General features: G+C 35.2%; 1 protein-coding gene across 11 annotated transcripts in view; it reads left to right on the top strand.

Annotated features, from left to right (window-relative positions):
- The window catches only part of RBFOX2 (RNA binding fox-1 homolog 2), a 239,608-nt gene that overhangs the window by 163,971 nt on the left and 50,069 nt on the right, over window positions 1–25,568 (top strand). For all 11 annotated transcript variants that reach the window (XM_072973436.1, XM_072973435.1, XM_072973437.1 and 8 more), the window contains one exon: window positions 23,354–23,578. In XM_072973436.1, coding sequence (XP_072829537.1) covers window positions 23,354–23,578 — 225 coding nt within the window. The remainder of the gene's footprint in view (window positions 1–23,353; window positions 23,579–25,568) is intronic.

The following is a 25,568-nucleotide window of genomic DNA, read 5'->3' as shown; positions in this document are numbered from 1 at the left end:
TAATTGACATTAAAAATCAGCAAAAGTAAATTTGATCACTTCCCTTGAGATGTTGAAATTATATCAAAAAAGAGTGTTGAAAAGCCAAAATTGGGAATTAAAGAGTCTTTTAAATTAGTAGCAACAGTAAATCATGATCTTATTTTTCTGTTGACACTAGAAGTAAAACAACCAAAAAATAAACTAAACCCTTAAAAAATAATCTGATTTAATAATACTTATTATAAATCAAATGCCATAGAAATATTCTTAGATTCGCTTACTTTGGCATGTTATTTTTTTCATCATGCCTCTTGAATTTTTTCAAAGGGCTGTCAGTTTCAGAATACTAGAGTAACATTTCTTAATTAATGGCTCAAGAAATAGGTATAACTAGGCTGCTATTAACAAAAGGAAATATAGTTTTGAAAACTGTAACTTGAAATCATATAACTGGAGATATTTAATTTATTTAGAATTGCAGGATAAAGTTCTACAGCCAAAATTTAATATTTCGTATATATAAGACTATTTAAGAATAAAATATGGAACTGGAAATCAATAATTATTATATGAAATTTTTAAATAATACTTTTATATCCATAAATAATGTAACTATAGTCTTTTATCTAATATTATGAGATTTCTTGTAAGAAGTTTTGAACAGACAAGCTGAGACTTAATTGAAGGAGGTGAGATTTTTGAAAGATTCCTAACTTTAAAGCAGAAATCCATAAACTTTTTCTATTAATGGCTAGATAGTAAATATTTTTGGCTTTGTAAGCCATGTTGTCTCTTTTACGACTATTCAGCTCTGCTGTTGTAATGTGGAGGTAGTCATCACTGATATGGATGTGGCTATGGTCTAGTAAAAGTTTATTTATGAACACTGAAATTTTAATTTCATATTATTTTCATATGTCACAAAATATACGTCTTTTGAATTTTTTTAACTATTTAAAAATGTAAAACCATGCTTAGCTTTCGGATTTTACAAAAACAGGTGGTGGGCCAGCCTCGGGCCAAGGCCATAGTTTGCCATCCCCTGACTTAGAGGGATGCAGTGCTTCCTGTTTTTCAAAAGCGGAAAAGTTTTCCCATATAGCTTGATGACAGGGACACAGCTTCTAGCAGTTTTCACAGGTCATCTTGGATCCCTGTTAGGGTGAAACCCCTGACTTGCTTTCTCATTTTTCCTCCCAGAAAATTTGAAGATTCTCTTCATTTCCGCACTTCCTTTCTCCCTCCCCTCTACCCCCAAATCTGAGCCATTTGCAACTCCCCAAATATGCCATATTTTATACCTTCCTGCTTTTCATATATTTCTTCATGTACTGTTTTTCATGTATGACTGCTTTGGGCCAGAATACCTTTTTCACCCACATGATTAATTTATTGCCTTAAAGATTCAGTTTAGACTTCACCTACTTCAGAAAGCTTGCCTGTCTCACAGAGTTGTTTCTTTTTTTGTGACATTTGCATTGTATATGTATTGCTCTCTTAGCCCATATTGTGTGGTACTGTAATTGTTAATATTTTCGTCTGTTTTTCCATCAAACTGTAGTTTATTTCAGGACTGGGACTGTATTGCCTGTGTTTATTATTATATTGGTTCAATTTAGTATCTAATAATACTTGTTGATAGAATCAATGTGTTTGACTAGTTAACTCATTTGTGGAAATGGATGCTTTATTTGGTTAGAAGAATGGAGGATTTGGGAATAAATGGCTATTTGGGGAACACACAAATCTCTTATAAATGTTCAGTAGAAGGCTGTGTATATCCAGAAGATAGAATGGGAGTGAGTGGCACGGAGTGCTGGCCTCCTGAGAGGTCAGGAAAGAAGGAAGAAGAGTATGACCCCAACAAGTGTGGAAAGGGCAAAGAAAGTAAAAAGATAACAATGAAATTTTAGGGACTGGCAGCCCATAATAAATATACCAAATGTGTTAAATTGACTACAGACCATCTCCCTCTCTCCTTTTCCTTCCATTCAAGATGACCAGGAGTTAGATTCTTAAAAAACTGTCAACACAGGTATATATTAGACCGTAACCATTCCATGTCATTTTCAAGGCTCACTGTTCATTGCTTTTAGTCTTTTTTCTTCTCTGTATATTTCCTTTGGATAGTTTCTATTGTGGTGTTATTAAGTATACTAATCTTTTCTTCTGAAATGTCTGATCTGCCATTAATCCAATTCAGTTTTTTTTCAATCTCAGGCAGTAGTTTTCATCTCTAGAATTTTGATGTGGATCTTTTTTATATATCCCATGTCTTTTAACATGCTCAATTTTTCTTTTACACACAGTTTTTGGGTTTTTTTTTGTAGTTTTTTTTTTTTAACATATGGAATACAGATGTTTGAAGTCCTTGTCTGTGAATTCTAACATCTATACTTGTTCTGGATCAGTTGCAATTGATTGGTTTTTTTCATCATTATGGGTTGTATTTTCCTGCCTCTTTGAATGCCTGGTAATTTTTTAATGAATGCCAGGCATTGTGAATTTTACCTTGTTGGATGCTACATGATTTTATATATATTTTTATATATATATATATTTAATTCTTGAGCTTTGTGTAAAGCATAGCTGAGTTTCTTAGAAATAGTTTAATTCTTTCAGGATTTGTTTTTAAGTCTTATTAGATAGGACTAGAGCTGTGTTTAGTCTCTGGTTAATTTTTCCTCACTATTGAGGCAAGACTCTTCTTAGTACTGTAACTGATGCTCCTTAAATTATCAGGTTTTCTACTCTTGTTCTGGGGGAACAGGCTGTATTCCTGACACTGTGTGAGCTCTTAGCACTATTCCCTTTAACTCTTTCAGGTGGTCCTTTCTCCAACCTGAGATAGTTTCTCACATGTTCTTATTATTTAACTAAGTACTTCAGGGGAACTCTCTGTAGGTCTTCAGAGTTCTCTCTGTGCAGCTCTCTCTTCTGCAGGCTCTCCCCTGTGAACTCTAGCTGTCTTGGCTTCCCTGGACTTCAAGTTTTGTCTCCTCGACGCATGGAGACCACAAGGCTCTGCCTGGCTTTCTCTTCTCTGTGCCGCAGCCTGGGAGCTTTCTCCAGGCAGTGAGCTGGGGCACTTAGGAAGCTCACCTTAGTTTTTCCTATCTCAGGAATCACTGTCCTTCTTTGCCTGCTGTACTGTCTTGAGTGCTGTTGTTTCACATCTTTTGTTCTGTTTTTTAGTTGTTTAAGGTGGCAAGATAAGTCTGGTCCTTGTTACTCCATCCTGGTTGGAAGCAGAAATGAGCCCACTTATTTTTAAACGAAAATTACGTAGTACTTCATTTAATATATTCCTAATTTATGAATGAAAAATAGCTGAACAGTAATTTCAAGTAATGGAGAAGAATGCATACGGTGCATAAATAATCAAAATACAAGGTAGGATATGGTAAATTATATGAATATGATGTCAGTAAAGTACCATTAGAATTTCAGATGAAAGAATTTGGGGAGTTTGGCAGGAAGGGGAAGAGTGAGAGGAAAGGCTGTGGCATACATTCTGTGTGTGTGTGTGTGTGTGTGTGTGCGTGTGTGCGTGCGCGTGTGTAATGCAAGATGTTATCTGAATCTAGAACCAAATTCTTGAGTGTAAAATGAGATTCAGTGGTGGAATAATTTCAGAGAGTCTAGGACTGATCTAATCAAAGGCAAAAATAGTTCTTTAATAAAAATACATGGATAAGATCACAGGAAAAATGGGCGTCTCTGTTTTTGTAGTTGAACATGATTTGTGGTCTGTTGTAGAAAAGGAGAAAGATCCTTTTCTCCTATGGATTACCAGTCATTGCAATTCTAATAGAATAGGGAGGGAAAAAAGTCAAAGTACCATTTGTTCACTTCAGCAGTGTAGAAGGTAGGGGCACTTTGGACTGTGAAAATGATGATCATTAGTCTAAAATTTATGGAACTTTAGAAAGCCTCAGTAAGCAATATTTAGAATTTCAGCCATCACTGTTTAAATGGTTTTCAGGTTATGTAGACTTTGCAGTGGGGTGAGGGCACTATGGAACTAAACATGGACGTACTAGAGAATATAGATGGCACTGTTTAGAGCTTTCTTAAGTCAAAATAGTTGCCTGTCATTTGCTAGCATAGCAAAATATATGCTTTAAAGTGTTCTCTCTTGAGGAACCAGGAGACATTTTTGAGAAACTGGGAATGTAGTGTTCTGTTTGGGTTAATTTCACTTAGCCTGCGTTTTATATAAAGCCTTTAGTAAAAAGAATGTAAACTCCCCCACCCAGTTTTTATTGATGTTACTGTTTATGTGAAAAGGAACTTGAAGAACTTTAAAGTTATAACTCAACTATTTGGTTTATATTGTGGATCATATTTTTACTCTTACCCTTTTCCCTTCTTCCTTCACAGTAGGTAGTTATTATCTCTACTACTTTTTTATTTTTTTTTTTTTCAGTCAGAAGCAAAAAAAATTGTATACATGATCTCAGTTAATTCTTATGGATACTCCATTAGGTAACTGTCCTTCTCATTTTACAAATAAAATATTGAGGCATTGAGAGGGTGAGTGACTTGTCTACAGTCATACAGCTATACATGGCAAAGCCTAGGTTTGAACCCATGGTTAGCTTATTTCTACCCTTTTTTATGATAACCATTAAATTAAGTATAATAAGGATATAGGTCTTGATATTTATTTACTTTTCTTTCCATAAGAAAAGTCTTATAACCAAACCTTGAGAAATGTCTGCTAATTTCCTTGGAGCCTTACATTCCTTTGGGATAAACGCAGAAATGATCAATTTGACTATTCTATGCATAACTTTCATTTCCTAAAATTTTATCTTGGCACAAAGGTTTTATAGTCTGGTGGTTTAGTATTTCATATGGGAGCATTTGTGCAAGATAAGAGAAACCAAAGCATTAGCTTTTAGAGCAGCTCTTAGCCACTTTGGTCAAGGAAACAGAAAAGCTGTTTAATGGTACTTTGTTGACTGTTACAAAAGAAAATACAGTTTCACATGGTAATACACCTAATGTTTCTTCTTCTTCTCCTTCTCCTCCTTCTCCTCCTTCTCCTCCTTCTCCTCCTTCTCCTCCTTCTCCTTCTTCTTCTTCCTCCTCCTCCTCCTCCTCCTCTATTCTGTCCCTTGGATAAGGCCTCTTTATCGAGAATCAGATTCTTAGAGCTAGAGTAAACTTTATTTTACAAATCAGGATGCAGAACCAGAGTAAGTGAGTTGTCCAAGGTCATCTGGCAGCATAATGGCAGAATTGGAGCCAGTTCTCCATCTGGTATTCTTTCTACTGTCAGTACATCCTTCTAGGAAGTTCAGACCTTTAACAAAAGATGTTTAGTCTGCAGAGGCTAAAATATCAAATCCATATGCTCCTCATTCCTAAAGGGGGAAATATTAAAATGAGTAAAAAGTTAAACTCATATATCTTGCGCATTCTTTGCTGGAAATTATTCTTGAGTGAAGCTGGATAGTCTAGTTGATGTGCTAATGATAAGGAAGTTCTAAGTGAGAAAGATAATAAGTAAGAAGAGGAAATAAAAATGCTCTTTTTTTTTTTAAGTATGCTTGAAGATTTTCTGTTTTTGTTTGGTTTTTGAGCATTTGACTTCATTTGAAAAGATAAGAAATCTGGAGTGAAATCTGGGAACGTTACCAAGCAACCGTTGAAGTATAGAGGAACTCTGATTTTAGATCTCCATTCTTGGTTTTCTGCATGCCATCTTTCTTAAGTTGAGTATCCTCCCTTAGTCTGAGATAGGTTTTCCTGGTTAGTAATAACTGCTTATTAATGATACCTTTTTTCATGAATTCTCCAAGCATAGGACTCTTTTCTAGGTTTATTTGTCTCATTGTGATAAAAGATTAAATATTGCAGTGGCTAGTTTATATTTCATTGCCGTTCCTGAGGGGTTGGAAAATGTGGCCCGTCTTACTGATCCATGTTAGAGGTCAATAGGGTAACGGGAACTGTCTTCCCTCCCTTAGACAGCATTCTGACCTTGGCCACTATTCCACTTGGGAAGAAAGAGGGAGATGAAGAGTTAGGCATTCTGATTGGTAAATACTTGACTTCTGTTTTGTTTTATTTTATTTTATCTTCTGCAAGTGGTTAGACCCTCGAAAAGTCTTTTGTTTTGTCAGGAGTTAGAATAACGTTTAGCACATAGTGCTGGATGTACTTGTCGATGGCACTTGGACTATGACTCGAAGTGCACATTTAGTTCTGCTACTTCTTCGGGTTTCTTTACTTCCTGTAATCTAAATGTATCTAATTTACTAAATCCTAAGTACAAGAGCTGTTTCAAGAATTGTAGTAACACTTTTCATTTTCCTTTAAGCTTCTCTAGTTTGTTTTTAGTAAATCTTAGTGTTGTTAATGGGTTATTTTAAAGAAATGTAGTAGTTCATTAACCCATGTTCTTTCTCAAAATTAAAAAGGAACCAGGAATTCTAGAGCTTCCTTATGATTGAAATCTTTTTCAGAAAATAAGTCATTTCTAAGTCAGGATGATAGATACTTTTACTCGCTTCCCAGCTCTTGTAAGACTCCACTGAAATAACAGCATAGAAGTGCAAAAAAGAAATAAACCAGGAACAGCAAATAGAAAAGGGTGAAGAGTAAGGTTATCAATAAACAAGAGAGTTAAACAAATTTCTAGAAAAGATAAAGTAAATGGGAACCAGCTGATGGATGAATGGAGGAGAAGCTAAAGCCTGAAAATTAGTACCAGGAGGCTGTGAGTAGTATGGAAGCTGGTCTGCCCAGCAGGAACCCCAGAGGGGCTCCGGACTTAGAGCAGGATTGAAGAAGGGATGGAAAACAGGGATTCTGGGTGCATTATACAGGGATAACTCAACTACTTGGCATTGCTGTAGCCTTTCCAACTCAACCCCTTCCCAGTGGAAGTAGCCAGCATTTACTGTGCTGCCTGCCCTCTTCCTCCAGCATTAAAAAAAAAGGAAAAACAAAAACACTAGACTCTTTGACTCCAAATAAGTTGATCTCAATATTTGGGGAAATTTAATTATTTTTGTATTAGATATTGGCAGCCTTTCCTGATGTTTCAGGGACAGGAGGCAGGCATTCCACACTTTCCTAGCATTGAACACTAAAATGAAGCCTGCCAGTTGCCCGTGCTCTTCCTTGTCTCATACTGAGTTCCCAGTTAGAATTTTAATTCCAGGGAGAGACCTAATAAGAAAACAGATTTCCTTACATGACAGCAGAGGAAACCCCTAGCAGCTAGCCAAGTCCTTACACCTGGGTCACCAGTGCATGAAGATCGTTAGTCATAGGAGAGGAACTTTCAGCATGAAAGAGAAAAGAAACAAAAGGAAAACCTGACCCTAGGGGAAACAGATAATCTGGGGAACAGAGGAGAATTTAAAGAAGCATTCTAACTAATATAGTCAGATCCAAGAAGATAATACAATCACAAAACCAGTACTGGGTGTGATGAGAAGGGAACAATTTGAGAATGTGAAAGAGCGCTGGAGATTAGGAGCATGATAGTCAAAAGAATACATGCCATAGAAGGATAGAAAGTAGAGTTAAAGATACTGCCCCGAAATGCAGAGCTTTAAGACATGAAGATGGAAAATACAAAAGATAAGACTTGGGTGATTTCCTTATAGCCCACGTTCCCTAGAAAACTGAGCCCGAGACAGAACCATACCTGCCAATACTTTATTAGGGAGTACAATCTCAGGAAAGCATGATGAGGAAAGGGGAGTGAGAACGAGGAAGAAAGGCTGGCCGAGGTTTGTGAAAGAACTTGCTGAGGACTGGGTTTCAGAAGTCCTCTGGAAGGTTGTATAGAGCTACTCCTCTGTCCAGTCCATCCGAAGGGAGTGTTGTATACGGTCAAAAGATATGTAAACAAATAATTGTAATAGGATAGAAGTACTATAATAGTTCAGTATGAGGTTGTCAGGGTAGGGGGGTAGTAAGAGGAGGGAGATGATTTTTTTCCTTTTTGGGTGAATCAGAGAAACCTCAGAGAGCAGTAAATCAAATTATATATTAAAGAGTGTATATAAGTTAGCCATTTGGTAGAAAAGAGAACAGCTATCTAAGCAGAAAGAATAACAGGTACAGAGAAATGGGAGGGTAAAACAGCACAAGGTGTATTCCAGGACTGGTACACATAAGAGTCTCCCCCAACCCCCCTACCCCACCCCCGGCCGAGCCACTGTTATCTCCCAGTTTGATTACTTTGATAGCCTCCTGACTGGTCTGCCTGCTTCTACCTTTATGGAGTCATCTGTTTAGAACCGAAATCTCTGCCTCTTCTCTGCTCAGAACACTCATTAGAGAGTAAAAGCTAAGATCCCTTCAGAGGCCTTAAGTGTTAGAAAATTTCCGCCTGACATGGCTCTTTCCCCCATGCCACTTTTCTCATGTCATCTCCTGCCACTCTGTTCCTTGCTTATTCCAGTTCAGTCACATGGACCTTCTTGATCCTAGTTCCTAGAATAAACTGAGCATGTTTTCACCTCTGAGCCTTTGCATTTGTATTCCCTTCGTCTGGAGTGCTTTTCCCCCCAGGCAGACACATGGCCCGCTCCCTGAATTTCTTCAGGTGTCTGCTCAAGTGTTACCTCCTTGACCACCCTGTGTATCAAAAAGTGGTCCTCTATCCCTCCAACACCGATACTCCCCTACACCTTTGTTGCTGAGTTTTGTTCCATACCACACCACCTGTTTCTTGTGTTGCTTGCCTGTGTGTTATCTATTATCCATCTCGCCCTACTAGAATGTAAACTCTGTAAAGGCAGGAACTTTGTCATTTTAATCACTGTTATTTCCCCAATATCTAGTACGAAGTGTCTAATAATGCATGATAAGTACTCAACAAATATTTGATGGCAAGAATTGAAGCTGAATAGATGAACTGTGCGAGGGGCGTGTCTTCCATACAAAGGGCTTGAGACTGTGGGCACTGAAGAATCTAGGATTTTAAGAAGAGAATTAATTAGCAATATCTGATTTAGGTTTAATTTTGAAAGATCATTCTGACAGCTGCTTGTTAATTCATCAGGTTGAGTTTAACTTCGAAGAAGGGAGAACTATTAAAAGAAAATTTCTTGGGTTAGCCTGGGTGAGAGTCGATGAGAACAAAGTCTCATTTTTCTTTTCATTTCCCATAGTACAGAACATGGACTCGCACACGTAGCCTTTCTATACACACACACACACACACACACATATATATTATAATATATATTGTATATATAACTAATATAATATTTAATATTATATGTAAAAACATGTAATACAACTATAACTCATTTTCTGTGGTAAATATTTATCAATGATTATATTGTAGTATGCTTTCTGCAGAGTTCCTAAAGCTACTGAAAGGTCTCTATCTTTTATGACAATGAATATATGTATGTTCATGTATAACTGAAAAATTGTGCTCTACACTGGAATTTGACACAATATTGTAAAATGATTATAAATCAATAAAAAAACGTTTAAAAAAAGCAGATATTCAACTACCTGGTTAATTCAATTTAGCATGCATTTTCTAAAGATCAATTACCTTATGCTTATCATTTGGTGAGGAAGCTATGATAAAGAAGTATATGATTCAGTCCCTGAGCTACTTAGGGGCTTTACTTGTGAAATGAATAGAGGAAATATAATAGTATATTATAGGTATAACATGAATTACTCATTTTAAAGAAGTGGACTGTAGCCATTTGCAATAGCCAAATGCAAAAATCTTTAAAGTGATTAAATATTTTATTATCCAGAAGACATTACAAAATATTGCTAATGTTTTATTCTGAACCTGAGTTATGGCTATTGTCAAGGATATTGCAGTTTAAATTAGAGAAGATGCAAACTTAATTGTCCATGAAGGCAAAATAAAGAGTAAATTAATTTAAATTGTAGTGAAAACTTTGGTTAAGAAAAAGAATAATCATCCATGCATTGTATAAATCACCAATTACACTGAATAGAATAGACAACCAACCATTAATTGTGTGTAAGGACCTTCCGTTTCCAAGAAAGCAGGTAGTTGACCCAGAGTATCTCTTGTGGTTGCTTGTTGCCGGTGGAAGACATGATTCATGGATGTTTGAGGTTCTAAATACTGCTTTAAGGAGATCTGGAAGAAAGAGCTATTAAGAGTTTGGAGACACTAAGACTATTACAGGGTTTGTCATTTTTAACCTAATAATAGACTACTGGTTTGAATGACTTTGTTCTGAAATATTTATTTTTCTGTTTAAATATTCATTGCTTTGAGATGGCAGAACTCAGCCTCAGGGGAAAGGTCAGGCTGGCTATTCTGTCTGAGTAATTTCAAAGAGGGTTGTGTGTATGTGTGTGTGTTGAAGACAAATGATTTGGTGGCAGGTTTACAGTATTCTTGTTGGTCAAGCTTGTACCTTCCTTAGACTTGTATATATCAAATCTTGTGATTTATTTTTATTCTGAGCATGAAGGTAAAGTATATTGCATTTCCTGTTTTATTTCTATTTATCATCTGTTTGCAAGAGCTCGAAATTGCACTTAGTCCCTTCCTACACTCCATCTCCCCTTCATGTGGCTGTAGCACAGTCAGACTTTGGGTCCTGGTCCCTCAGTTATACCCACTCGGAAAGAAGGACCCATTGTCAGGCTTGCATGTCAGTAGCTTTGCATTTTTTTAACTGGTGTTTATTCTCTTTTCTGTAGGTTCCTTATAAGGTAATTCTGTACTTTTCGGTAATTTACATTTATGGCCACTATGACCTTCTCATCACCTACTCCCTCCTTAATCTCTGCCCTTCTTCTAGACGTGTAGATGCTTCAGGTTATTTTCTGGAGGCACCAGCTACCACCATAATTCTCTCCTGTTCTGCCCAGCCAAAGCCTCTAAAGCAATGTTTCTCAGTGTGGAACTTAAACCACCTGTATCCGGAGTATCAGGCCCCTACTTGAATGCACTGAATCATAATCTGTGGGGAAAGGAACTTGATTCTTTGAAAATATGTACCCAGATTGTTATGCACAGTGAAATATGGGAATCTCTGCTTTCAAGGAACCAGGTAAAAGATGAGTTTGTGGGTGTGAAAGGTTGGGTCCCTGCTGCATGGGGTTAGTCATCTTACTGTTGAGACTCTAACAGGAATAGATGTGTCCCTGGACTCCTTTCTTGGAATCACATAATACTTTTTCTTAAAATTATTATTTCAGTTGATGATTGGCCTTTTATTACTATGGTCATTATCATGCAGTCATTAAATCTGTTTTTGTGAGTTTCTTTGAGCTCCCAGCCATTTACTCAGCTGCAACCAACCAAATGAAAACTGAACTGTTGGAATTCAGCCTGAACATAAAAATTGGAGGCTACATAGAAACTTCGTGTATAGGTTTTCCCTCCCAATTTCTAATTTAACAACAGATTGTCTGTCATCTTATGGCTCTAGGTATAATTTATATTCACTGTAAAAGAGAAAATACCTTTATCTACCTTCCTTTTGCCATGGTTAAATTTAAACATGTAGGTAAGTTGAGACTCTAGAATGAATTTCACTTTATGCCTAGCAAATTGGCATTGTTTTGTCCTTGTACACGTTTATTCACCCATTTTATTTCTTCAGGTTTTCTTCTTGGTTTATCATTCTTCTACAGTGTTATTAAAAATTATTTTAATTGATCCTAGATGATCTTAAGTCCAATGTTCTGTCCTTATCTTTCTGCAAAAATAGTTATATAGCTCTTTTTACCCTTTGGTCACAGACATCTGGGCCGAGGTCACAGCTTTTAGTACAACAGCTGAGAATGACAGGCCTTTGCTTAAGTATTCTCAACTGAGAGCTTTCTGTAAACTTTTTTACAAAGGCAGGTAGAGTTTGAAATCTGATCCTATCTGAGCAAATCCCAGACGATAAAAATGATATAATTTGTAAAATACTTAAAGGCAAAAACATTTTCTTCCTATTACAAACCTAGAGAATTAATGTCTATTTTTACAGCATTAGCAAAATGGTAAGTGACATTGGCAATGATAAACTGGTAAGAAGATGCTCTGTCTAAAAAATGAAGTGATTCTTTTCATGGTGGTTTGAATAAAGTTAATATTGATCTGTTTCTATTGGTCATCCATCCTGAACATATATGTAATGTGGGAATTGACAAACTTTTCTCTTAAGATAGGATTTGTAGCCTGTGATTTGTAGCACAATAGCAGATTAAGCATATAAACAGGACTCAGGATTACCAAACTGAAAAAATTAGAATGAAGTTGAAAAATAAATGGGGAGATACAAGGAAACAAACATACCCTTCTCTCTCTGAGTTTACATAGACTTTAGTTATCCTAGCAAAATGAAGACAGTTATATTTTGGGCTATTCTTATAGTACTCTATGCTTAGATTTATTTGTAACACAAGTGACATTGATGTAATTATTAGTTTACGTGCCTTTCTCATCTTTTAAATTTGATCCTACAAAAGCAAAATCTTATTTTTGCACTTTTGCCTCCCCTCCCTGCCATGTTAAAACTAGTATGTTGTAAATGCTTAAATGTCAATAAATAATTGATTCAAATAATACTCAGAATAATTCAGTAAGAACAGAGAATATGCTTAAGAAACAATAACCATACAGACTCATTTACCCCAAGCAGTGTGACTTGTAAATAACAGGAAAAAAAAACTTCTTTAAAATATTGATAAAGGTGAGTAGGTTAATAGATCCTGAATAGTGAGTATGCAGCTATAAATCTTTTAAAAAATCATACTGTTTCACTTTGTTCACTATAACTGGTTGGTTGCCAAATTCTTAAAATTCCACCACACAACATCTCGTGATTCCATTATCTTTGCCCACTACATTTGTTTAGGCCCACTTGTATTCTCCAATATGTTACAAAAGCCTCCTGTTTCTGCCTTTTGATTGTTGCCCCTCTGGTACATTCTACGTACTATTAACAGTATATAAGCTGTGGTTCTGTTATTCCCCTATTTTGACAGTTCTTCTTTACCGAGAAATGATAGTTAAAATCATCAATATCTAACTGATTTGGATATTGGGATACTCAATACACAGGGCAAAATATAAAGGATAAGGGAGAGGTTCCAAGTAAGTCCAGTTGACTGGAAAGATGGTTAAGTCAGCAGAACTAAGGAAAAGAAGGTAACAAATGCATTTTTCAGACAGTACAGGGTTTGTAATGTCAGTGGGACCCTGAGAGTGGGAGGATCCGAGATGGGTGAGCAGTGTGCACTGGAAGACCTAGACGCCATGAAAGAGTGGTAATCGGATGGGAAGCCTGGCCCTACTTAGAGTTTCACTTGTTCTTGTGTAATCCTCACAAATGTCTGAATAAATAACCCATTTTGCAGCTGAGGAAACAGACTAGAAAGAGTTAAAGTAATTCATCCATATCTGAGATTTGAACCAAGATCTGCCTTTCGGGTTCATGCTCTTTCTTCTTTTTACTCTACCTCCCATGCAAGCATAGGAGAAAGGGCATTATTCAACCTAAAAAAAATACTTGGAAATCACTCATAAGTAGGTGATTGTTGAAATTCTGGGATTGCTGTGGGAGAAGGGACTGACTGATAAAGGGGTTGAGTCTTGGTCCTTGGGTTACACATTTTTCCTGTTTGGTGGGAACTATTTACTATGATAGTATATTTGAATTTAAAATTAAAACATTTAGCATATTTTACATTGTATACCAGGAGAGCACAGATAATGTATTGCCTCTGTTACTCCATGTGATTTAAAGGAAAGACATCATTCTTAACTCCTGTGTTTGCAAAATCATGTATGTAAAGCACAGACACATGAATGTTGGTTCTTTTCTTTATACTAATGGCGTTCTACCAGTTCTGTCTCACTAGCCCAACACTCTTCTCCAATTTGGTATCAACCCAAGATGACATTTGTTTCATTATGTATTATGTTTCATTATACTCTCTACTCCAGCCAGTTTGCTGTAATGTGCATATATGTGACTTTCCATCTTAATCTTTCTTTATTTAAAAAAAAATTAACACTTAATATTTATTAGGCATCATGTGTAATTATACATTATACAAAACAGACTGCACTCATTATAATGAAGCTTTTAATCTAATGGGAAAGATGAGACATATATCTAGATATATTAAATATAAGGCTTTGAATTTAAATGTCTTGCAAACACTAGTAATGCAAGCCAAATGCTATGAAAATACAGGAGAGGAAGGAATTATTTCCAACTGGAAAGGAGGAATGCAAACACTTACTGAAGGTCTGCTATATTAGACACTGTACTAGATACTTTTGATTTTTTTTATTTCATTTAACCTCAAAATAAATGCTGTTATGTCCATTTTACAGCTGACAAAACTAAGGCTTAGTTTCTTGTCCAGAGTCACATAACTATCAGGTCACAGAGTCAGGATTCCATCCAGGTTTATTAGGTTCTAAAGCTTAATCTCTTTCTTTTATACCTGGGGTGAACAAACTATAGCCTGCAAACCAAATCTGGTCCACTGCCTGCTTTTCTAAGGCTCATGAAATTTTCAGTGGTTTATTTAAACTTTTTTTATTATTATTTTTAAATGGTTAGGAAAAAATCAAAAGAAGAAAATATTTCATTGTCTGTGAATAAAGTTTCCCTGGAACACAGTCATACTCATTCATTTACATATATCTATGGCTGCTTCTGAGTTGTAACAGGCAGACTAGTTTGATCAAAGACCATAGGGCCTGGAAGACCTAAAATGTTACTGTCTGCTTCTTTACAGAAAATGTGTGCTGACTCCTGCTTTCCACCATACTTCTTTTCTAGACTTCATGAAGACGGGATTACTTGAGTTGCTAAGTTTTTCGATATAATGAACATTCATGATAGAGGATACAGCATGAGGGAAAGACTGATCCCTACTATAGCAGTCTGGCTGTGACTTGGGAAAGCACCATATTTAGGGAATATTAAAGTCTAGATTCATTGCAACACAATTATAATTAGGAGTTGTGTCTGGTATGACTTGGGAAAAGTGGTTGAGGACCCCACTGGAGATGCCGCAAGGAATAGTGACTAGCAACACCAGCTTTAGAATTGGCTTAGATTTGGATTTGAATCTGCTTATGCTGGTGATTAGCTGAGTGATTTTTGAAAAGATACTTAACCCTTTAAAATGTCAGTTTCCTTACCTGTCAAAGGAGAATAATGGAAATACCTACCTTTCAGGGTTGTGAGAATTAAATGAGTTAATATGTATAAAGTGCTTAGAATATTGCCAGACACATAATAAACATTCATTAAATATAAGCCGCCAATGCAGGTGAGGGAGGGTCTGGAGGAGTTTAGAATGTATTTAGTAGGCAGCTTGTGAACCTCTGTGTCACCAGCTGTACTAATTCATATTGCTCTTTGAAATTTTGTGTGTGTTTACAGTAGCCTCCCTAATTTGATTGTAAACTCCTAAGAGGCAGATTTCTAGCTTTTGTTATAAGGTCTTCAGTGCCTACAACAGTTGTGGATGTGGACGCATAGTAGATATTTAGTTCATGTCTTAGAATTGAGATAGAATTTCAAATATCTCTCCCCATTTCCTTTTCAGCTAGTTGATCATTCTCGAAAACTTCTTCAGTGGATTTTTTTTCTTTGCTAGCTGATTTCCATACCTCTATAATTAGTTGTATATGTATGTACTTTGTTTTCTTAAATACTGTTCCCATAAATATATGGTCATTAAGGTTTGGTTTTTTTCATATGACATTCATTATAGTGGCATCCAGTAGGGTTTTAATATTTTGCTAAGTTGTGAAGGTTTTGTCCCATGATCTACCTGGTGCTTGTAGTGGTTGAGAACTAATTTTATTGAGGGTATAGGGTTTTAGTCACTTCACATTTTATCTTACCAATTCTTCACAACAATATAATATTATTAACATTGCTTATTTTACAGATTAAAAAACTGGAGCACAGAGAAAGTAGGTAGTAACATATTTAAGTTTTTACAGCTGTATTAAGTGGCAGAGCTGAGATTCAAATTATGTTCTAACCATACATTCCAGCATTGCTTTTTGTAAAATATGAAATGTTGGGTCTCAGATGGATTTGATAATATTTTAGGTAGTGTCTAAGTAGTGGAATAAACAAGAGAATAGGGTGGAATTATGAGGGAATAGGGAGAAATGGGTTGAAATTTTAAATGGAGTAGTCAGGGTAGTTGACCTTTGAGCAAAGATGTGAGGGAGGTGCACAAGTCACAAACACTGGAATACCTACAGCACAGTGTTGCGCTGGACACTGAGGGGTGCAAGGCAGAATAAACAGTGGTCCTGCTTTCAGAGAACTTCCATCATAATGGGATACACTGATGAGAACTGAAAGGTAACTGTAGTTTATTTTTCCTCTCGTGTTCACATGAAACCTTAATTTATATTCTAGAGAAGAAAAGAGTTATAGATAAATCTGTATTAGATTCTTGTTAGGTGAGGTAGAAATTTTATTTGCGTAGTATTCTTTATTGTTTATTTTTCAATCTTGTGGAAGATAAAGTTTATAGACTGCTAAATTAGGAGAAAGAAATTGTATCTAGTTTTGTGGACTACGAGAAAAAGTTAATTCACTTTCTCAGATGAGATATACTTAAGCTACTTAGCCTATGATATTAAAAACAACATTTTCATATAAACATAGAGGTAAATTACACCTAGAAATAATCATCTGTGGACTGTTGTCTCATATTTTGTCTTGGAGCTATATAATACTTCTTTTCTGAATTTATAACTTTAGAATACAGCTTGGAAATTTAATAGAATCTGAAACCATATAACATCTTTTAATTATAGTAATGTATACCTGGGGAAGTGTTTAGACATTGCAGAGTGTATGAGCTAAAATGCAAAATCACTCCCAGTTTCATTCCTTTAGTATATAAACAATGTTTTTTGATAACAAAAGAAGCTAATTCCTGAAAGTAACAAAATAACTACCAAGAATTTCTTCTTGAACTCCTAACAGAGGTTTGCATTTCCCTTTTTAGAGGAAAGTATTACAGCCTCTGCCTGTCTGCATTTCTTTGAAACATACAGTGCCAGGGCCACAGTGAATCCTGTAAAATGTTTCTACCTTTCTTCTCCCATCTGTCACTGCTAATTGACAGGTTTATCCAGTTGACTGAGCCAGCCTTCTCGAGACTGCCTCTGGGAGAATGAATATTGTGCCTTGTGTGCCGGAGCAACATCCCCAGCAGGGTTGAGTTGGAGGATGGAGGCTGGAGGGAAAGAGCAGTGTCTGAGAGAAGCAAAGTGGGAGCATCGGAAGTCCCCTTGGCCGTGTTGATCATAACTGGGAAACAGTGTCTTTCAGCCTTTACCGATTATTTAGTAGACCCTATCTGTGTCTCTGAGAGTGTATCTGTGCCTGGAGTTGGAGTGAAGATCTCTGGAGACCTTCAGTGCTCTTATTCTCTTTCATTCACCAATCCACCTGAAATTGAATTTTCTCTGTCATGTCTGTCTTCAAGCCAGTAAGTCCTGTGACTGCTTCTGAAGCAGTATGCTTCGTGTGGGTGGGTGGGTAGGTAGATAGATACATAGATAGCACTGAGTAATTTGAAAGAGAAAGGAGAGAATTATTGTATTTCCTTCTTAGGACAGCCAGAATAGCTAAGGAGAAATCATCTAGAATACCCTGAGCTTGAGGTCATGAAAAGAACTTATATAGCGATGAGTGACAAGGGTATTTTTTCCCTGAAAAATTATGAGTAAAAATTAAAGGTCTTCCCAGCATAATTTTTTTTAATTGAAGTACAGTCAGTTGCAGTGTGTTGATCTCTGGTGTATAGCACAATGTCCCAGTCATGTGTATACATACATATATTTATTTTTATATTTTTTCCATTAAAGATTATTATAAGATATTGAACATAGTTCCCTGTACTATACAAAAGAAACTTTTTAAAAATCTATTTTTATATATAGTGGCTAACATTTGTAAATCTCAAACTCCCAAATTTATCCCCTCCCACCCCTTTTCCCTGGTAACCATAAGATTGTTTACCAAGTCTGTCTGTTTCCGTTTTGTAGATGAGTTCATAGTGGCCTTTTTTTTTTTTAAAGATTCCACGTATGGTATTTTTCTTTCTCCTGGCTTGCTTCACTTAGAATGACAATCTCTAGGTCCATACATTTTGCTGCAAATGGCATTATTTTATTCTTTTTTATGGTAGAGTAGTATTCCATTGTGTAAATATACTACAACTTCTTTATCTAGTCATCTGTTGGTGGACATTTAGGTTGGTTCCATATCTTGGCTATTGTATATAGTGCTGCTGTGAACATTTGAGGTACATGTATCTTTTCACATTAGAGTTCCCTCCAGATATATACCCATAAGTAGGATTTCTGGATCATATAAGAACTAAATAAAGGGAAGGTTTTTATGTAAAGCAATCCTTAGTATCATGTAGGTATGATTCTTAGACATTGGAAACAGCTGAATTTTGATGCTGTATAACTTTAAAATTAAAGGCTTACGAATTTTTATCTCCAGATAATGTCACTACCATTTTCTTAAGAATAGCACAGTAATTCAGTGCTTTAGCATATTGGCTTATTCTTACTGGTTACATTTTTTCATCATTCTCTTTTATATTAAAAAAAGTACTTTGTAGTCTTTATTATAAAAGTGTTATATGCTAATTAGGAGCATGAGGAAACATCAGGGAATTTTGAATAGATATGTTCGCTATTTTGATTGTGGTGGTGATTTCATGAGTATACATATATATGTCAAAACTTACCAAATTGTACACTGTAAATAAATAGGTGCAGTTTACTGTACAGTTATCCCTTGGTATCCACAGAGGATTGGTTCCAGGACCCCCTGCAGATACCAAAATCCACGGATGCTCAAGTCCCTTAAATATAGAGCTGTAGTATTTGCATATAACCATACACATCCTTCCATACACTTTAAATCATTTCTAGATTACTTATAATACCTAATACAATGTAAATGCTGTGTAAATAGTTGCTGGACTATGGCAAATTCAAGTTTTACTTTCTGGAATTTTTTTCCCTAATATTTTTCCTTCTGTGTTTATTTGAATCCATAATGCAGAACCCATGGATAGGAAGGACCAACTGTATATGTCAATTATATATCAATAAAACTTTGTTGACTTGGTGACTGAAAATTGGATTTATTTTGCTGTTAATATGTATTTTGATTTGTTAGTGAGATTAAACATGTTTATCATACAGCCATTTGTATTTCATCTTCTGTGAATTTCATTATATTCTTTGCTTCTTTTTCTGTTGTGTGTGTTTCTTATCAACTTGTATAACTTACTCCTACTCCTGCCTTGGTGTTGATAACCAGTGTGTCTGTCTTACCTGTTGCAGGTGTTTCCCTCAGTTGGCTTTTCTTTTGAATTTGAAGCCCATTTCTCTCCCTCTCTTTTCACCTCTTCCCTTCCTCCCTCACTTCTTTCCTTCCTAACTTCGTACCCAAATTTTTTTTTTCCCTTTTTGATTTTTAGATTTCCTGTCTTACTTAAGAATCCCCCCCACACTGGTTATACTCCCAAGATTTCTTATGTTTTCATAGTTTTAGTTTTTAGATTTTACTCCCTTTTTTTGGAATGGAGCATGAGTATTTTCTTTCTGGTGGGTAGCCAGCTTTTACAAATACCATATGATAAATAAGCCATCCCTCCCACGCACACTGAACTGAAATGCCACCTTTATCTTCTGTTAAGTTTCCATATAAATTTGAATCTGTTCTAGGATTATCAATGTTCCATTAATGACTTTGTATATTCTTACTGTTTAATTACAGTAGTTTTATGGCAAGTTGTGATATATGATAGAGCGTGCTCCCTTCATAGTCTTTCCTGTTCCAAACTTTCTTAGTAATTTTTCATATGAAAATTTAAAAAGTATTTGTTCCTATTTTCTTAGACACAGTTTGCTTCTGCTTGGAAATTATATTAGGTATATGTTTCACTTTGCAAAGAATTAATCTTTTTATATTTAATATTCCTCCAGAAACAAAATACATCTTTCTGTTTATTCAGGTCTTATTTTATATTATATATTGTATGTTTTATATTATAAATTCTGTTATTCTTTTGAATGACTGGTTATTGCCAGTTTTAAAATAGTTATGTATAAATCTGACATATAGTTATTATTAGATCTACTTGTTTGTAATTAATTATTTTGGCTTTTCTAAGTATATAGTCATATTTGTAAGGATAACTTGTCTGTTTTTATTATTTTTAACTCCATTCCATTTTTATTGTCTTCTTGTTTATAGAAGGAATAACAGCAATGGGTGCAATTATATTCTGATTTTTAATAATAGTGACAATTATTTCACAGTTTAAAATGATGTTGGCTGATGGTTTTTTATGTTTTATTTTTCTTTTGTTATAATTAACGTAATAACATACTTACCAAGTGTTCAACTGAATGAATTTTAACAATATGATACCATATCTGTAATAACAAATTATATCAAACATTTCCATCATCTTAGAATGTTTCATACTACGAAATATCCATCAACACTATCCTCCCCCAACCCCAACAAAAAAAGAGACAACTTTCTTACTTCTGATACCATAGATTAGTTTTTTCCTGTTCTTATACTTCATATGAATGGAATTATATAGTATGTCTCTGGCTTCTTTCCTTCAACACAATGTTAAGATTCATCCATGTTGTAAGTTAGTTCTTTTTTCTGCTCTGTAGCATTCCATTTTATGAGAAGAGCACAATTTGTTTTTCCATTCTCCTATTGATTTGAGCACAATTATTTTCAGTTTGGAGCTATTATGAATAAGGCTCCCATGAACATTCTTGTACAAGTGTTTTTGTACAATATATACACACATGCTTTTATTTGTTTTAGGTAAATATAAGGAATATTTTAACTTTATAAAAAAGGGAAACTTCAGAACAGTTCTACAAAGTGGATATACCGTTTTACACTTTGATAATTGGTATATGAAAATTCTTGTTCCACATCCTTATCAACACTTGATTTTTTCAGTCTTTTAGCCATTCTAGTGGGTATGAAATGGTTATCTCATTTGGTTTTAATTTCATGTCCCTGATGACTAATTTTGTTGAACCACTAGTTCATGTATTTCCTGACCATTAGTATCTTTTTGTGAGAAGTTATTGTAAAGTCATTAGCCATTTTTAAAACATGCTTTGTTCTTTGTATTATGCTTTGTAACAGATCTTTATAGATTCTGGATATGTGTCCTTTATCATATATGTGTACTATGAATACTGTCTCCCAGTCTCTGTCTTAACCTCTTTATTATCTTAATGGTGCCTTTTAAGGAATAGCTTTTTAAAAATTTTTGATGAAACCTAGTTTACCAGTTTTTTCTTTAATAGATTATTTTTTATGTCCCCCAAAATTTTTGCTTTATTGCAAAGTTGTGAAGATTTTCCTATTTTTTTTCCTAGGAGTTTTATAGTTTTAGCTCTTACATTTAGGTCTATTATCTCTTTCAAGTTAACTTTCACACATGCAGGATAAGAGTTGAAGTTTATTTTTTTCCATTGGATAGTCAGTTTTTTGCTTATTATAAAGACTTTCCTTTCCCCCATTGAATTGACTTAATGCCTTAGTATTCACTGTAAGTGTGTATGTCTCTCTCTAGATTCTTTTCTATCTCATTTATCTACTTGTCTGTCTTTAAGCCAGTATTTCACTGTTTTGATTACCATTGCTTTATAAGAAATCTTGAAATCAGGTAGTGTAAGTCCTCCAATTTTTGTTCTTTTAAAAAATTGTTTTGTTCTTTTTCATTTCTACAAAAATTTTAATAACAGCTTGTCAATTTATGCAGAAACACCTGCTGAGATTTTGATTGGGTTTGTGGGGTTTAGGGTGCATGTCATCTTAAGAATATCCAGTTTTCCAATCCATGATCACATATTTTTCTATTTATAACAGCCTTTATAGATTTGTTCCATTTTATTTAATGCAGATTGTGGTAATGATGGTTGAACCTTCCTTTGAAAATATTGTGAGATCTTTTTCAGCTTTGGATTCATTTTGTTTGAGATAGTATGAGTTTAATGACCATCAAGTTAATCTTGAAAACCTGGGGTAATGTTTAGAAAATGCTGCTGAAAGTTCAGTTTCCTGAGCTCTCAGTGGTTAGAGAATCCCTTCTTAAACTGAGGGAAAAGAAGGATAACTGGGACTGAGAGAGAAAGAGGAATAATTACTTCCTTGTTTGAAGGAAGTGATGCTCATGACTAAGAGGAAACCAGTGACGTAAACCCAGATTCTCTTTGATCCCTAATGATTTGTTGTCTAAAATATGAGGGAGAAAGCTTATCAAAGTGCTAACATTTGAAGCACTTCTAAAAGGACAGTGGCCTAAGATGTTGCAGACACGTGTATCTTTAGTAAAATAATGACTACCTTTTATGGAATAAAATGGGAGGTAAAGAGGTCAGTTGTTGAGAAGGGAGGGCTTTGGAAAATCTCTTAACACAAAATGTAAACTCTTCTTTTGTATCTGAACTTAGAATAGAAGTAAGAGTGGGGATATGGAACCAAAATGGCTTCTAATTCCCTCCAGTTACTGCATCTACTTTATTGATATTTCAAATATCACACTGGATCCCAAGTAAGCAGCTGGGAATGGATGTCATATGGAGAGGTGTCCTGCTGTGTTGCTGGCCTTGTAAAACCAGCAGTAATTATGGAAAACTCAAGTTTTGTTGTCTAAGGAATTTTTTTTGTCTATTTCTAATATTTCTAATTTAAGGAAAGGGTTTTTTGTTTGTTTTTTATTAACCTAGTGGCCAAGACTTAAATAAATCTCTTCCTTGAAATCCAAAGACCAAGTTTTTTAATAATACACTTTTTCCTGAACTCTATGTTCTTAAAATGTAGTGGTCTGTGTTGTCAGGTTTTGAGAATTTAATTTATAATATTCTCTCTATTGCTATGAATTGTGATTTAATGAAATTGATTTGGTTCCCCCTAAGAATCACTAAAGGAACAGAGAGTGTTCTAAAGAACACTAATGTCCCAAACTAATTTCAGCTCTTGTAACTTAACTTCTGTAAGAAATGTCCTGGCATTTAAAAAAATTTTGGTTTAAATGAAAAGTTTTGGCCCTTTGGTAACTAGTCAACTTTAATATGGTCACAGATGTGTCTAGAAACCACAAATTGACTGAAGTGGGGTATGTGTTTGTGTCTCCATACGTACATGTATATGTCGTACACCTGTAGCAATACTTCCCCTAATCCTGAGGCAGTAAGTGTTCCATTTTTCCTGGGCAGTGAGAGAGTTTTGTTTGCTCACCTTTTAAAAAAAATTATATAATGAGAATTTAAAGTCACTTTTTCTCCTATTTTCTCTTTCTCTATTTGCTCTAGGGTAACCAGGAGCCAACAACAACTCCTGACGCAATGGTTCAGCCTTTTACTACCATCCCGTTTCCACCACCTCCACAGAATGGAATTCCCACAGAATATGGAGTGCCACACACTCAGGACTACGCCGGCCAGACCAGTGAGCATAACCTGACACTCTATGGGAGCACACAAGCCCATGGAGAGCAGAGTAGCAACTCACCCAGCACACAGAACGGATCTCTTACGGTATGTGAGTGTTGGGGTGGCAAATGAAAGGAGGCATGCCATCGTGTTGAAATCTTCTTAATCATCACACCAGAAAACCCTTTGAGTTAGTTTAGCATATACATTACATTACGTAGCACTTACATAATTTCAGTTCTACTCCAAGCATTGTAATTAGAAGATAAGGATTTAGAATAAAACTCAGTCATTACCCAGGAGCTTACAGTCTAGAGATGGGGCAGACAGTGTAACGAGGTCATAAGTTCAATGATGAGAGTTAACCTAGCAGGATGCTGTTCTTTTCAGTTTCAAGGTAACCTTCATTTTGCAAAACCTCATGGTCCCTTGAGACCTGTCTTTATCATACACAGTCTCTCAGCAGCATCCTGTACATCGCCTCCTCCCTCCTCCTTGAAATACTTACCTGTTGGCTTTCACGACACTCCATTTTCCTCCTAAGCACTGGAAGTTCTTTCTTAGTCTCCTTTGCTGGTTGCTTTTTCTCTGTTCAGCTCTTAATTGTTGCGGTACTCCAGGGCTGGGTCCTAGAACCCCTTTCCCTCTTATTTTATATCCTTTCTCTGTCGTATAATTAAACTACTAAACTTACTAGCTGCTCAAACAAAACATACAAGTCATTCTTTATTTCTTCGTCTCTACATCCAGTCCATTAGCAAGTCTTGGTCACCATAACTCTAGAACATTTTCTCTCCTCAACAATAGGTATATATCACATCATACAGGAAATCATTTTGTGGGATTGTGTGGTATATTTCCTAAGAAAAAAACGTTCTGTACTCGACTTAGAGAGATCTTTCTCTAGTTTTTAGATTTTTTTTTTTGCCTTTCCTATATCAGATTATCAGAAGGAGAGCTGTACTCAGCTTTTAAGCCTCTTGATAAGATTTACTTCCCATTAAAGAGCCTTATAATGAAAGCTTTTGTTGCATGAGGATGGATTTAACCTGCAAGTACTTTCCATTTTCTTTTATTAGATGTTGGATCAGAAAGAAAGAAAATCCATTCTTTCCTTGAAAACGTTATCTTCTCAGTGTCAGTCAGTTATATATAAGCACATAATTTTATACTCCATAAATAATGGACTATAATAGACAATTTATTTGGAAAGTCTAGGCATGATGGGTAACAAATGAGGCTTTCCATAGCATTTGTTCTAGAATCATGAATATACTGGCTGCTGTATTGGCTGCATTTCCAAATCACTTTCAAATGATTATGAACTCACAGACTTACCAGAACCACTGGTAAAGAAGGGAAAAGAAGGAATAAAATATAAATCTGAGGCTTTATCAAGGTATTTAAATTACTGAATCTATTTCCTTACTAGTTATCAGTCTTTTCTTTTTTTCTTCTTTTATTTGTTTTCTGTTTCTTGCTAAATCAGTTCTGGTAATTGTTATTTTTCTAGGAATTTTTCTGTTTCATCTCAATTAGCTGTTTTGTTGGTATAAAGTTATTCATAATAATAATCCCACCAATCCTTTAAATTTCCATAGCATCTGTAGTGATACCCGTTCTTTCATTCTTGATTTTGGAAATTATGTCTTCTCTTTTTTTCTTGATCAACCTAGCTAAGGTTTATTGATTTTGCAACTTTTTCCAGAAAACCAGCTTTTGATTTCATGGATTTTTTAAAATCTATTTTTTTTTCTGTTTTATATTTCATTGATTTCCATTCTCGTCTTTATTATTTCCTTCCTTCGCTAGCTTTGGGTTTGGTTTGTTCTATTTTCTTGACTTGCAGTCTTAGAGCATTGATTTTAGAATTCTTTCCTTTCTAAAATGTGTTTAAAGCTATACCTTTCCACTTAAGTTTCCCTTTAGCTACATCCCATAAAATGTGATATATTGTGTTTTCATTTTCATTTAGTTCAAGGTATTTAAAAACTTTTCCTTGTGAGTTCTTCTTTGATCCTGGTTTACATGGAAGTGTGTTGTTTAATTTACAGATGTTTGAAGCTGTCCCAAGTTTCTTTCTTTTGTTGGTTTT

This window comes from Vicugna pacos, chromosome 12 (assembly GCF_048564905.1).
Source record: "Vicugna pacos chromosome 12, VicPac4, whole genome shotgun sequence".
NCBI lineage: Eukaryota > Metazoa > Chordata > Mammalia > Artiodactyla > Camelidae > Vicugna > Vicugna pacos.
Note: the sequence above shows the minus strand (reverse complement) of the source record. Positions and strands in the feature narration are given on the sequence as shown.